This window comes from Haliotis cracherodii, unplaced genomic scaffold (assembly GCF_022045235.1).
Source record: "Haliotis cracherodii isolate W230 unplaced genomic scaffold, xgHalCrac1.p SCAF_26, whole genome shotgun sequence".
Classification (NCBI taxonomy): domain Eukaryota; kingdom Metazoa; phylum Mollusca; class Gastropoda; order Lepetellida; family Haliotidae; genus Haliotis; species Haliotis cracherodii.
The window spans coordinates 1,845,367-1,858,581 of NW_027266282.1; the positions used below are offsets into that span (position 1 = coordinate 1,845,367).

General features: G+C 42.4%; 1 protein-coding gene across 1 annotated transcript in view; it reads left to right on the forward strand.

Moving 5' to 3' along the window:
- LOC139473091 (complement component receptor 1-like protein) overlaps positions 1-12,661 on the forward strand; it is a 33,283-nt gene extending 20,622 nt beyond the window's left edge. Inside the window, exons 10-12 of the mRNA XM_071255609.1 lie at positions 3,105-3,238; positions 9,141-9,285; positions 12,568-12,661. Coding sequence (XP_071111710.1) covers positions 3,105-3,238; positions 9,141-9,285; positions 12,568-12,661 — 373 coding nt within the window. The remainder of the gene's footprint in view (positions 1-3,104; positions 3,239-9,140; positions 9,286-12,567) is intronic.
- Positions 12,662-13,215: the final 554 nt, after the last annotated feature.

The following is a 13,215-nucleotide window of genomic DNA, read 5'->3' on the forward strand; positions in this document are numbered from 1 at the left end:
AGTCCACCTCTTTAAGATAGTCCAGTGCTTGAATGTAGTCCACTACTTGAAGACAGTCCAGTGCTTGAAGGTAGTCCACGGCTTGAATGTGTTCCACTGCTTGAATAAAGTTCGGTGCTTGAAGAAAGTCCACTACTTGAAGGTAGTCCACCTCTTGAAGATAGCCCAGTGCTTGAAGGTAGTCCACTACTTGAAGGTAATCCGCTTCTTGGAGAAAGTACAGTGCTTGAAGGTAGTCCACTACTTGAAGGTAATCCGCTTCTTGGAGAAAGTACAGTGCTTGAAGGTACTCCACTACTTAAAGGTAGTACACTACTTGAAGATAGTCAAGTGCTTGAAGGTAGTCCACTACTTGAAGCTAGTCCACTACTTGAAGATAGTCCAGTGCTTGAAGGTAGTCCACAACTTGAAGAAGTCATGTGCTTGAAAGTAGTCCACCTCTCGAGGATAGTCCAGTGTTTGAAGATAGTCCAACTTTTGAAGATAGTCCACTACTTCAATGTTGTCCACTGCTTGAAGATAGTCCACCTCTTTAAGATAGTCCAGTGCTTGAATGTAGTCCACCTCTTGAAGATAGTCCAGTGCTTGAAGATAGTCCACTACTTGAAGGTAGTCCACTACTTGAAGATAGTCAATTACCTGAAGGTAGTCCACTCCTTGAAGGTAGTCCACTACTTGAAGGTAGTCCACTTCTTGAAGGTAGTCCACTTCTTGAAGATAGTCTTCTACTTGAAGGTAGTCCACTACTTGAAGATAGTCCAGTACTTGAAGATAGTCCAGTGCATGAAGATAGTCCACTACTTGAAGATAGTCTAGTGCTTGAAGGTAGTCAATTACTTGAAGATAGTCCACTACTTGAAGATAGTCCAGTGTTTGAAGGTAGTCCACTGTTTGAAGATAGTCCTCAACTTGAAGGTAGTCCACTACTTGAAGATAGTCCAGTACTTGAAGATAGTCCAGTGCTTGAAGATAGTCCACTACTTGAAGATACTCCAGTGCTTGAAGGTAGTCAATTACTTGAAGGCAGTCAACCTCTTGAAGATAGTCCACTGCTTGAAGGTAGTCTACCTCCTGAAGATAGTCCAGTGCTTGAAGGTAGTCCAGTGCTTAAAGGTGGTCAATTGTTTGAAAGTAGTCCAGCGTTTAAAGACAGTCCAGTCCTTGAAGGTGGTCCAATGCTTGAATGTAGTCCGGGTGTCACTGTACTACCTTCATTATATATATATATGTTGATATTAACTCAAGTGGTAGCTTACACTATGACGCGTCGTGCCCTCACATGGTGATCCCATGATCATGTCTACAACTATTGATGGATCGTGATCCCGTATGGTAAGTTGATAGTTCCGTATATACAACTTCAAATATCAGTTATATCTTGATATTTCCTACAGGTTATAAGCAGCAATAATATAAGAGCATTTACAGGTCAATGGTAATGGGCATGTCAGTGAGTATGGCTCTAGGCTGCTTCTAGCAACATGGACTAAAGCGGTAACCAGCAGATAGCCGCCATCCTTCCCTCAATGATAGTTTGTTCAAGAGCAATACGACTTCGTGTAGACTAAAACTTCTCAAAATTGTTTTTGGAGGTAACACTTCTGTAGTTGAAATTGAAGATTTTCGAAGGTAGATTCGCTGTTGGTTGAGTTTGATATAGCCTATAGGTTGAATGGCTCAAACTATGGGGATCAGTGAAGATCGGTTTTGTTATACACGCATTTTATATACTCAAAGTGTAACATAATACTGTAACATAAAACTGTGTTCAATGTGAGACCCAGGCTCGATTATTTACAGACCGCCGGCATATGCCTTGAATATTGTTGAGTGCGGCGTTAAACAAACAAACAAACAAACATCAATGTGCGATAGAACATCCTCTAGTACCGATACCCAGTGCTTGAATGTGGTCCAGTGCTTGAATGCAGTCCGGTGTTTGAAGATAGCCCCGTGCTTAGAGGTCGTCAAGTTGCGTTTGAAGGTAGTCCATCTCCTAAAGATAGTCCACTGCTTGAAGATAGTCCAGTTCTTCAACATAATCCACTGCTTGAACATAGTCCAGTGCTTGAAGATAGTCCAGTGCTTGAAGATAGTCCAGGTCTTGAAGATAGTCCAGTGTTTGAAGGTGGTCCATTGCTTGCAGGTAGTTTAGTGTTTGAAGGTGGTCCATTGCTTGCAGGTGGTCTAGTGTTTGAAGGTGGTCCATTGCTTGCAGGTAGTTTAGTGTTTGAAGGTAGTCAGTCCATTGCTTGCAGGTAGTTTAGTGTTTGAAGGTAGTCAGTCCATTGCTTGCACGTAGTTTAGTGTTTGAAGGTGGTCCATTGCTTGCAGGTAGTCTAGTGTTTGAAGGTGGTCCATTGCTTGCAAGTAGTCAAGTGTTTGAAGGTGGTCCATTTCTTGCAGGTAGTCCAGTGTTTGAAGGTGGTCCATTGCTTGCAGGTGGTCTAGTGTTTGAAGGTGGTCCATTGCTTGCAGGTAGTTTAGTGTTTGAAGGTAGTCAGTCCATTGCTTGCAGGTAGTTTAGTGTTTGAAGGTAGTCAGTCCATTGCTTGCAAGTAGTCAAGTGTTTGAAGGTGGTCCATTGCTTGCAGGTAGTCTAGTGTTTGAAGGTGGTCCATTGCTTGCAAGTAGTCAAGTGTTTGAAGGTGGTCCATTTCTTGCAGGTAGTCCAGTGTTTGAAGGTGGTCCATTGCTTGCAGGTAGTCTAGTGTTAGAAGGTGGTCCATTGCTTGCAGGTAGTCTAGTTTTTGAAGGTGGTCCATTGCTTGCAAGTAGTCAAGTGTTTGAAGGTGGTCAATTGCTTGCAGGTAGTCTAGTGTTTGAAGGTGGTCCATTGCTTGCAAGTAGTCAAGTGTTTGAAGGTGGTCCATTGCTTGCAGGTAGTCTAGTGTTTGAAGGTGGTCCATTGCTTGCAGGTAGTCTAGTGTTCGTTAGTTACGTTGAGCCTCACGTTGACAGCTCACTAAAACAGTTGTTGAATATTTATTTGTCCATGAAAGATAAACTTTCCAAATGTATGTCCTGCGGGTTACTGTCAGTAAATATAATATGACGTTTCAGTTTAGCCCACTCAAAACAATGATCAAACACATATTTTGCAGACTTGTGTACTGGGCCGAGTGGATCGTCGAAAAGCGAATAAAACGAATGAAGTATGACGGCAACGGTGTGGAGACTGTCATAAAGCTGCATAAGTGCGATCTAGGACCCTGGGCTGTACATATTGACGTGAACAGTGGGTAGAATCTACTTGTATATCACGTCTCTCAATATCACGTCTCTCAATATCACCTCTCTCAATATCATCTCTCTCAATATCACCTCTCTCAATATCATCTCTCTCGATATCACCTCTCTCAATATCATCTCTCTCGATATCACCTCTCTCAATATCACCTCTCTCAATATCACCTCTCTCGATATCACCTCTCTCAATATCACCTCTCTCAATATCACCTCTCTGAATATCACTTCTCTCAATATCACCTCTCTAAATATCACCTCTCTCAATATCACCTCTCTCGATATCACCTCTGTCAATATCACCTCTCTCAATATCACCTCTCTCAACATCAACTCTCTCAATATCACCTCTCTCAATATCACCTCTCTCGATATCACTTCTCTCAATATCACCTCCATCACTGTCTAATCTCTCAATAGCATGTCCCTCACTGTCCCTCACTGTCAGTATCTACACTCTCAGTACCGCATGTTTCAGTATCACCTTTCTCAATATCACCTCTCTCAATATCACCTCTCTCAATATCACCTCTTTCAATATCACCTCTCTAGATATCACCTCTCTCAATATCACCTCTCTCAATATCACCTCTCTCGATATCACCTCTCTCAATATCACCTCTCTCGATATCACTTCTCTCAATTTCACCTCTCTAAATATCACCTCTCTCAATATCACCTCTCTCGATATCACCTCTGTCAATATCACCTCTCTCAATATCACCTCTCTCAACATCACTTCTCTCAATATCACCTCCATCACTGTCTAATCTCTCAATAGCATGTCCCTCACTGTCCCTCACTGTCAGTATCTACACTCTCAGTACCGCATGTTTCAGTATCACCTTTCTCAATATCACCTCTCTCAATATCACCTCTCTCAATATCACCTCTTTCAATATCACCTCTCTAGATATCACCTCTCTCAATATCACCTCTCTCGATATCACCTCTCTCGATATCACCTCTCTCAATATCACCTCTCTCGATATCACTTCTCTCAATATCACCTCCATCACTGTCTAATCTCTCAATATCATGTCCCTCACTGTCCCTCACTGTCAGTATCTACACTCTCAGTACCGCATGTTTCAGTATCACCTTTCTCAATATCAATTCTCTCAATATCACCTCTCTCAATATCAATTCTCTCAATATCACCTCTCTCAATATCAATTCTCTCAATATCACTTCTCTCAATATCACCTCACTCACTGTCTACTCTCTCAATGTCTCCTCTCTCAGTGTAACCCTCCTCACTGTCTACTTTCTCAATATCACTGCTCTCACTCTCTACTCTCTTAATATCACCTCCATCACTGTCTAATCTCTCAATATCATGTCCCTCACTGTCCCTCACTGTCAGTATCTACACTCTCAGTACTGCATGTTTCAGTATCACCTCTCTCAATATCACCTCTCTCAATATCACCTCTCTCAATATCACCTCTCTCGATATCACCTCTCTCGATATCACCTCTCTCAATATCACCTCTCTCGATATCACTTCTCTCAATATCACCTCCATCACTGTCTAATCTCTCAATATCATGTCCCTCACTGTCCCTCACTGTCAGTATCTACACTCTCAGTACCGCATGTTTCAGTATCACCTTTCTCAATATCAATTCTCTCAATATCACCTCTCTCAATATCAATTCTCTCAATATCACCTCTCTCAATATCAATTCTCTCAATATCACTTCTCTCAATATCACCTCACTCACTGTCTACTCTCTCAATGTCTCCTCTCTCAGTGTAACCCTCCTCACTGTCTACTTTCTCAATATCACTGCTCTCACTCTCTACTCTCTTAATATCACCTCCATCACTGTCTAATCTCTCAATATCATGTCCCTCACTGTCCCTCACTGTCAGTATCTACACTCTCAGTACTGCATGTTTCAGTATCACCTCTCTCAATATCACCTCTCTCAATATCACCTCTCTCAATATCACCTCTCTAAATATCACCTCTCTCAATATCACCTCTCTCGATATCACCTCTCTCAATATAACCTCTCTAAACATCAACTCTCTCAATATCACCTCTCTCGATATCACCTCTCTCAATATCACCTCCATCACTGTCTAATCTCTCAATATCATGTCCCTCACTGTCAGTATCTACACTCTCAGTACCGCATGTTTCAGTATCACCTCTCTCAATATCACCTCTCTCAATATCACCTCTCTCAATATCACCTCTCTCAATATCACTTCTCTCAATATCACCTCTCTCAATATCAATTCTCTCAATATCACTTCTCTCAATGTCACCTCTCTCAATATCACCTCTCTTAATATCACCTCTCTCAATATCACCTCTCTCGATATCACCTCACTCAATATCACCTCTCTCAATATCACCTCTCTCAACATCAACTCTCTCAATATCACCTCTCTCGATATCATCTCTCACAGTATTTACTCTCTCAATATCACCTCTCTCAACATCACCTCTCACAGTATCTACTCTCTCAGTTCCACATATTTCAGTATGACCTCTCGCTGCTAGCAGCACAACAAAAGCCGATTACTTCTCTCAGAAGCTAAGGTCCGCACTTAGTATAATCTTACAGAAGAATGCAATGATACATTAACACACAATAATTAAATTTTCGTTGTGTTCATTGAAATTCCTGTATTCTGATTAGCTGAATTGGTCACGTGTTATTGCATGTATTTACCTATGAATGTAAAAACTAAGCCACGCCCACCGAGGCGCACTACTTTTATTACTTCCGAATGTCGGGGAATCCCAATATTACAGCCGAGGGAATTCCCTTTCTGCTCACGTGTATCGTCATGCACAGGACATTCAGCGACTTTCATGCATATTCATTGTCCAAACTACCCTTTGAAACCGAATGCCGAGAATGAATGAAACAGCAAACGTGCAGGCTCGCGCGCCTGTTTTTTTTTCTGCTCGCCTCGGTTCAACTTTCATGTCTTCGGGTTTCATTTCTAACTAGCATTTTTTCAACTCTGTTTTACCGTTATCTGGGAAGTAATGTTTGAATCTGGCGGTAACTGACCATGTAATTTGAAACAGCCGCCTTCTCCCGGACATATTTCTTCCGGTTCGTTACGGTCTGACTGTTGCAGTTCTTTTCGCCTCTTGTCTTAACTGACAGGTCCAATGAACATTTTTTTGAACCTGCTCTCCGTTGATTGGCTACTGACTGTGTAGGTGTGTCATAAAGTGCATAAAATAAACGATCACGTGATTCATGTCACGCCACAGTATGTATTCCTACACCTGGAATGTTTATCAATCTCGTCATTTGATAAAAAACAACTGTTTTTGGTAAAACTATTGTAGCTAAAACATGTTTTATGCTATCGAATTTAATTATAAACAATGTGCAAACATTTGTAAGAATCCGCTACGCGGATTCATACAGTTTGCACATTGGTTGTTCAATTCATACCTCAATGAACCGAAAAAAATACACAGTCAATCCTTAAATAATTTTTTAATTTGAAGTTTACACGATATACGGCTTTTTCATTGGACGAGAGGTCGGTCACATGACCGCGAAATTGACGTTCATAAGTGTATGAACGACACAATTTGACGTTCATACGTTTTTCACGAGACCGTGTTCTTGAAATGACGTCAACACTGACGGACTACTTCCACCTTCCTGGGGAAACCCCTGGGAATTCCCTAGCACGAAAACATACATATGTGTTCTTCCTGATCATTTAGAACCTTTATTCTTGGTCACAGCGTTTCAGTATACATTGAGAAATGTCAGAGAGCGTGACTGCATGATTGTTCACAAATATCCTCGCTACGGCCTATCCTAATGAACAAACGAAGACATGCATTTTTAAACTATCGTAGTATCGACTCGATCCGTGTCTAGGCTCCAGCAATCTACCTTGGGGTCTGTCTGACGCATCTTTATTCACCTTTCAATGATCGGCCAGTTGATCAGTGATGACTAACACATGTAACCGCCACAGGTTCATTAACAACTTCGGAAATCTCTCCCGTCACGTTTATCGTGTCGGCGATTTTGACGTCTTGTACTTGATGTAAATGTATTACGACGCGCGGTCATTGTGACTACTTACTGAGGTAGTTCTTCACAGAACTTTCTCATCTAATGAGGATATGATTTGAACATATGTGCTGCGTAAGATGTTTCTGAAGAACAAGTTGTGTATCCATACGCTCATGTGACCTCTCTTTTGGGGAACTATTTTACTCCGCAATATAGCTGGTTGTTGTATGGCTGTCAGTGTAAACATGAAGTCAAACGTACTAAATAAAACTGTGTTTTGATCTTGACCTACATCATTTGAGGTAAGAAATTGTGATAAAAAACTTATAAGAATTGACTTTCACTTTGTGTGAGTTCATTGGAGTCAATTTTTAAATATTTAATTGGGAATCATGTACTTTGTTCTGACGGTCTGTTTCAATAATGCCCATTTTTAAGAAAGCAGTACTTACTTATTTTTAAAATAACAAAATACGTTCATTAGTTGCAACAATGTGGCATCTTGATATAATACACGTGTTCACTAAGTTACAATGTAAAAGTGTGTTCTGAAGGAATCCTAAACGGAAAACACATCTGGTGTGTTCTGTCTAAACACGTTTTGGGTCTATTACACATGAAATGAGCTATAGTCTCACAGACAAAACACAATTTCCCCATAATCTAAAAATGGTTAGAATTTATACATGGTGAAATAAGGTGCATATCATTGGGCATTATGAGGTATAATTTATGTAGACAATACATACGCAAATAACATTCACAGACACACATACCACAACAGCTTCCCAAGGCAAGAGAGTAAACTGACTATAACAGTCCAGTTTCCTACCATGCCGATCAAGGCTGGTATTAGGGAGTTAGATTTTGGCTGGACTAACGAGTCTATGCATAGTCTAATCAAAATCGCGCAATGAAATCGAAATCCGGTTCGTAAAGTGTCATGCAGATTTAGGTCGATTGCAGGATTTGCACTGCATGTGCACTGCCAATTCGGAGTCACAGATACTTTTGCAAATCTTTTCATGTTTTTAATCAAGGTGCTCACGTGATTTGATGCACATCGCGATGTAAGATCCGTTTTATCACAATATAGATCTTGATTATCGATCAACTTGGCGCCGCCATTTTGTTTGAAACAAATGCAAGTGATACGAGAGGTGGAATCTGATTGGTCCATAGGAGAGGCATAGATGGGACATAACTTGTAATAGCCACTGGTGGCGCTTCGATCGAGCCCAGGAATTCAAGCCTAGTTCGGCAAGGGTGGAAATTGGACTTTTGAAGTCAGTTAACTCTCTTGTCTCTGGAAGATGAAACTACAAGGACTTACGACGAACTTGGCAAATAAACCAGTAAAGGTGATGGGGAAAATGACAATAATGACAACAGTCTCCGTAGCACAGGTGGTGGTGCGAAGGTCTACAAATGAAGAGGTTGCACTTTCGTATCTCGCCAATGTTTTGTTGTATGACTAATAGTATTTCTATCTTACAGGATGCTGACAATGAAAGTATACACCTGATTACTGCGATGGACCCTTAACTTTCTCAAGTCTCCCCTCCCCCAACACACAGACATGCCCATTAAACGGAAAGAGCGCGTCCCCATGGACAGCGCCAACAATGAATTTCAAGGGGATCGGGGTCTTAACCACTTTTCAAATACGTTCGTTAAACATAATACAGATTTAGACGTGTTGAAATAATGGGACAAGGAACGTGTTTAGGTAATTCATTCACAATTAGACATATATAGGAGCTATATGAATGTGTTCTGCACGTTGTGGCGTTTTTGTTTTACCTATAGTTATATATTCATTCACAAATAGACAGATATAGGAGCTACATGAATGTGTTCTGCACGTTGTGGCTTCAGAGCGGATGTACTGGAGCGTGAACGACGAGGTGAAGTACAGTGACGACAACCACGACCACAACAACACCCTCAGCCAGTTCGACAACATCTGTGACAGCATAAAGACGTTCCGTGACATGGTGTTTGTTAGCTGCACCAATGACACGTGAGACAATACAGTCGTTTAAGGCTCCGGTATTCGCTGTGCGTCCCATGGGCACGCCAAACCTATGATCGTAGGTTCGAATCCCAATTCGCCCCGTCTATGTTTCTAGGTTTGTCAGCACCATACCTGTACTCGAGGGTTTCACCAAAGTGGTAAAAGTCTTCGACCTAATTTACTTTCGGTTTCCTCCCACATCAAGCTGACACGCCTTGAATATAACTGGAATACAAAGCGACGTTATACCAAACTCAGCCACTCAACCACTCCACATGTATCTATTGTTGCAGTGAGTGAGTGAGTGAGTGAGTATGGTTTTATCCCGCTTTTTGCAATATTCCAGCATTATCATTGCGGGGGACACCAGAAATGGACTTCACACATTGGACCCATGTCCGTTGTAGTTGATAGTGGGGCTAACACATGGGTGTAGTTGGTAGTGGAACTAACACATGGGTGTAGTTGGTAGTGGGGCTAACACATGGGTGTAGTTGGTAGTTGGGCTATCACATGGGTGTAGTTGGTAGTGGAACTAACACATGGGTGTAGTTGGTAGTGGGGCTAACACATGGCTGTAGTTGGTAGTTGGGCTATCACATGGGTGTAGTTGGTAGTGGAACTAACACATGGGTGTTGTTGGTAGTGGGGATAACACATGGGTGTAGTTGGTAGTTGGGCTATCACATGGATGTAGTTGGTAGTGGGGCTAACACATGGCTGTAGTTGGTAGTGGGGATAACACATAGGTGTAGTTGGTAGTTGGGCTATCACATGGGTGTAGTTGGTAGTGGGGCTAACACATGGGTGTTGTTGGTAGTGGGGATAACACATAGGTGTAGTTGGTAGTTGGGCTATCACATGGGTGTAGTTGGTAGTGGGGCTAACACATGGCTGTAGTTGGTAGTTGGGCTATCACATGGGTGTAGTTGGTAGTGGAACTAACACATGGGTGTTGTTGGTAGTGGGGATAACACATAGGTGTAGTTGGTAGTTGGGCTATCACATGGATGTAGTTGGTAGTGGAACTAACACATGGGTGTAGTTGGTAGTGGGGCTAACACATGGGTGTAGTTGGTAGCGGTGCTAACACATGGGTGTTGTTGGTAGTGGTGCTAACACATGGGTGTTGTTGGTAGTGGGGATAACACATGGGTGTTGTTGGTAGTGGTGCTAACACATGGGTGTTGTTGGTAGTAGTGCTAACACATGGGTGTTGTTGGTAGTGGGGATAACACATGGGTGTTGTTGGTAGTGGTGCTAACACATGGGTGTTGTTGGTAGAGGGGATAACACATGGGTGTAGTTGGTAGTGGGGCTAACACATGGGTGTTATTGGTAGTGGGGATAACACATGGGTGTTGTTGGTAGTGGTGCTAACACATGGGTGTTGTTGGTAGTGGGACTAACACATGGGTGTTGTTGGTAGAGGGGATAACACATGGGTGTAGTTGGTAGTGGGGCTAACACATGGGTGTTGTTGGTAGTAGTGCTAACACATGGGTGTTGTTGGTAGTGGTGCTAACACATGGGTGTTGTTGGTAGTGGGACTAACACATGGGTGAAGTTGGTAGTGGGACTAACACATGGGTGTTGTTGGTAGAGGGGATAACACATGGGTGTTGTTGGTAGTGGGACTAACACATGGGTGTTGTTGGTAGAGGGGATAACACATGGGTGTAGTTGGTAGTGGGGCTAACACATGGGTGTAGTTGGTAGTGGGGCTAACACATGGGTGTTGTTGGTAGTGGTGCTAACACATGGGTGTTGTTGGTAGTGGGACTAACACATGGGTGTTGTTGGTAGAGGGGATAACACATGGGTGTAGTTGGTAGTTGGGCTAATACATGGGTGTAGTTGGTAGTGGGGATATCACATGGGTGTAGTTGGTAGTGGGGATATCACATGGGTGTAGTTGGTAGTGGGGATAACACATGGGTGTAGTTGGTAGTGGGGCTAACACATGGGTGTAGTTGGTAGTTGGGCTATCACATGGCTGTAGTTGGTAGTGGGGATAACACATGGGTGTTATTGGTAGTGGGATATCACATTGGTGTATTTGGTAGTTGGGCTATCACATGGGTGTTGTTGGTAGTGGTGCTAACACATGGGTGTTGTTGGTAGTGGGACTAACACATGGGTGTTGTTGGTAGAGGGGATAACACATGGGTGTAGTTGGTAGTGGGGCTAACACATGGGTGTTGTTGGTAGTAGTGCTAACACATGGGTGTTGTTGGTAGTGGTGCTAACACATGGGTGTAGTTGGTAGTTGGGCTAACACATGGGTGTAGTTGGTAGTGGGGATATCACATGGGTGTAGTTGGTAGTGGGGATATCACATGGGTGTAGTTGGTAGTGGGGCTAACACATGGGTGTAGTTGGTAGTGGGACTAACACATGGGTGTAGTTGGTAGTGGGGATATCACATGGGTGTAGTTGGTAGTGGGGATATCACATGGGTGTAGTTGGTAGTGGGGATATCACATGGGTGTAGTTGGTAGTGGGGATAACACATGGGTGTAGTTGGTAGTGGGGCTAACACATGGGTGTAGTTGGTAGTGGGGCTAACACATGGGTGTAGTTGGTAGTGGGGCTAACACATGGGTGTAGTTGGTAGTGGGGATATCACATGGGTGTAGTTGGTAGTGGGGCTAACACATGGGTGTAGTTGGTAGTGGGGATATCACATGGGTGTAGTTGGTAGTGGGGATAACACATGGGTGTAGTTGGTAGTGGGGCTAACACATGGGTGTTATTGGTAGTGGGGATATCACATGGGTGTTGTTGGTAGTGGGGATAACACATGGGTGTTGTTGGTAGCGGGGCTAAGACATGGGTGTTGTTGGTAGCGGTATTAAAAATATAATTTCCAACAGTGTTTCAAATTCAGTGTTTGTATGGGTAGCGGTGAAAGTATAATGTAATGGAATTGTGCTGTATGTCACATACTTTACTATATTTCCACATTAAATGGCCACTGAAATTGTATCTTGTATATATTTTCTTGTGAAACACATTTGTCTTTGTTTATAAGAGTAACACACTCATTTTGAAATGCAGAAGCAGAAATCGGTTCTCTAAACACATGATTCTTATTTTTGCCATTATTTTAGTAGCGTTCAATTGCTCCGTTGCTTCTATACATCATATGATATGACTCACCTGAAGAATGTGCCATGTTGTTGTAGAATTTACCGGCGGTATATTAGGCAGTACTCAAACTGAGACTGATGTCACATGGAGATATATATATGTTACAGAGATGACATTTGTTAATAACATTTTCAGGACAGTAAGATTACATATCAACGGGACATTGCAGGCCCCACTGTCCTTGAAAGAACACTTCAGTGGGGAGAAGTTCATCACCATCATACCATGATAGGACTTGAATACAGGTGAGAAACACTCTGTATTGACGTCGATACGCTCGCACACGACGGACCTCCATTAGGTGTAAAATGCAAAATAGTGGTGAAAAATATATGAATGGGTCATTGAAAAACAGGGATAACACAGGGTGTCCGCAAAAAGGGTAAGCAACGTGTTGTTCACCCATCGCCCTCCTTCCGGGATAACAGCTTATTACAGGTGAGTCGCTCCGAGCGTCAACGTCGATATATTCCCACACGGTATGACAGGTGTTCGGTAAGTAATATTTGGTTCATTAGAGGCTCACAAGGACCATAGTTTCAAGTTACGAGATTCCGACTACAAGCCACAAATCTAATATGCTTACTCAATGCAACCGTCTCAAAACAGGCTATTTACACTCTTCAAAAAAAAAAGAAAAAAGCGCATTGTTAAATAATAAGGATATTTATTAAGGGGAGGTAAAAGTATCACCACAGAATATGCGTGAACACAATCAAATGAAATTAGACACAGTGATCGATAAAAGCATTGTCGTCATTGTCAGCAATGATTCAGTTCAGT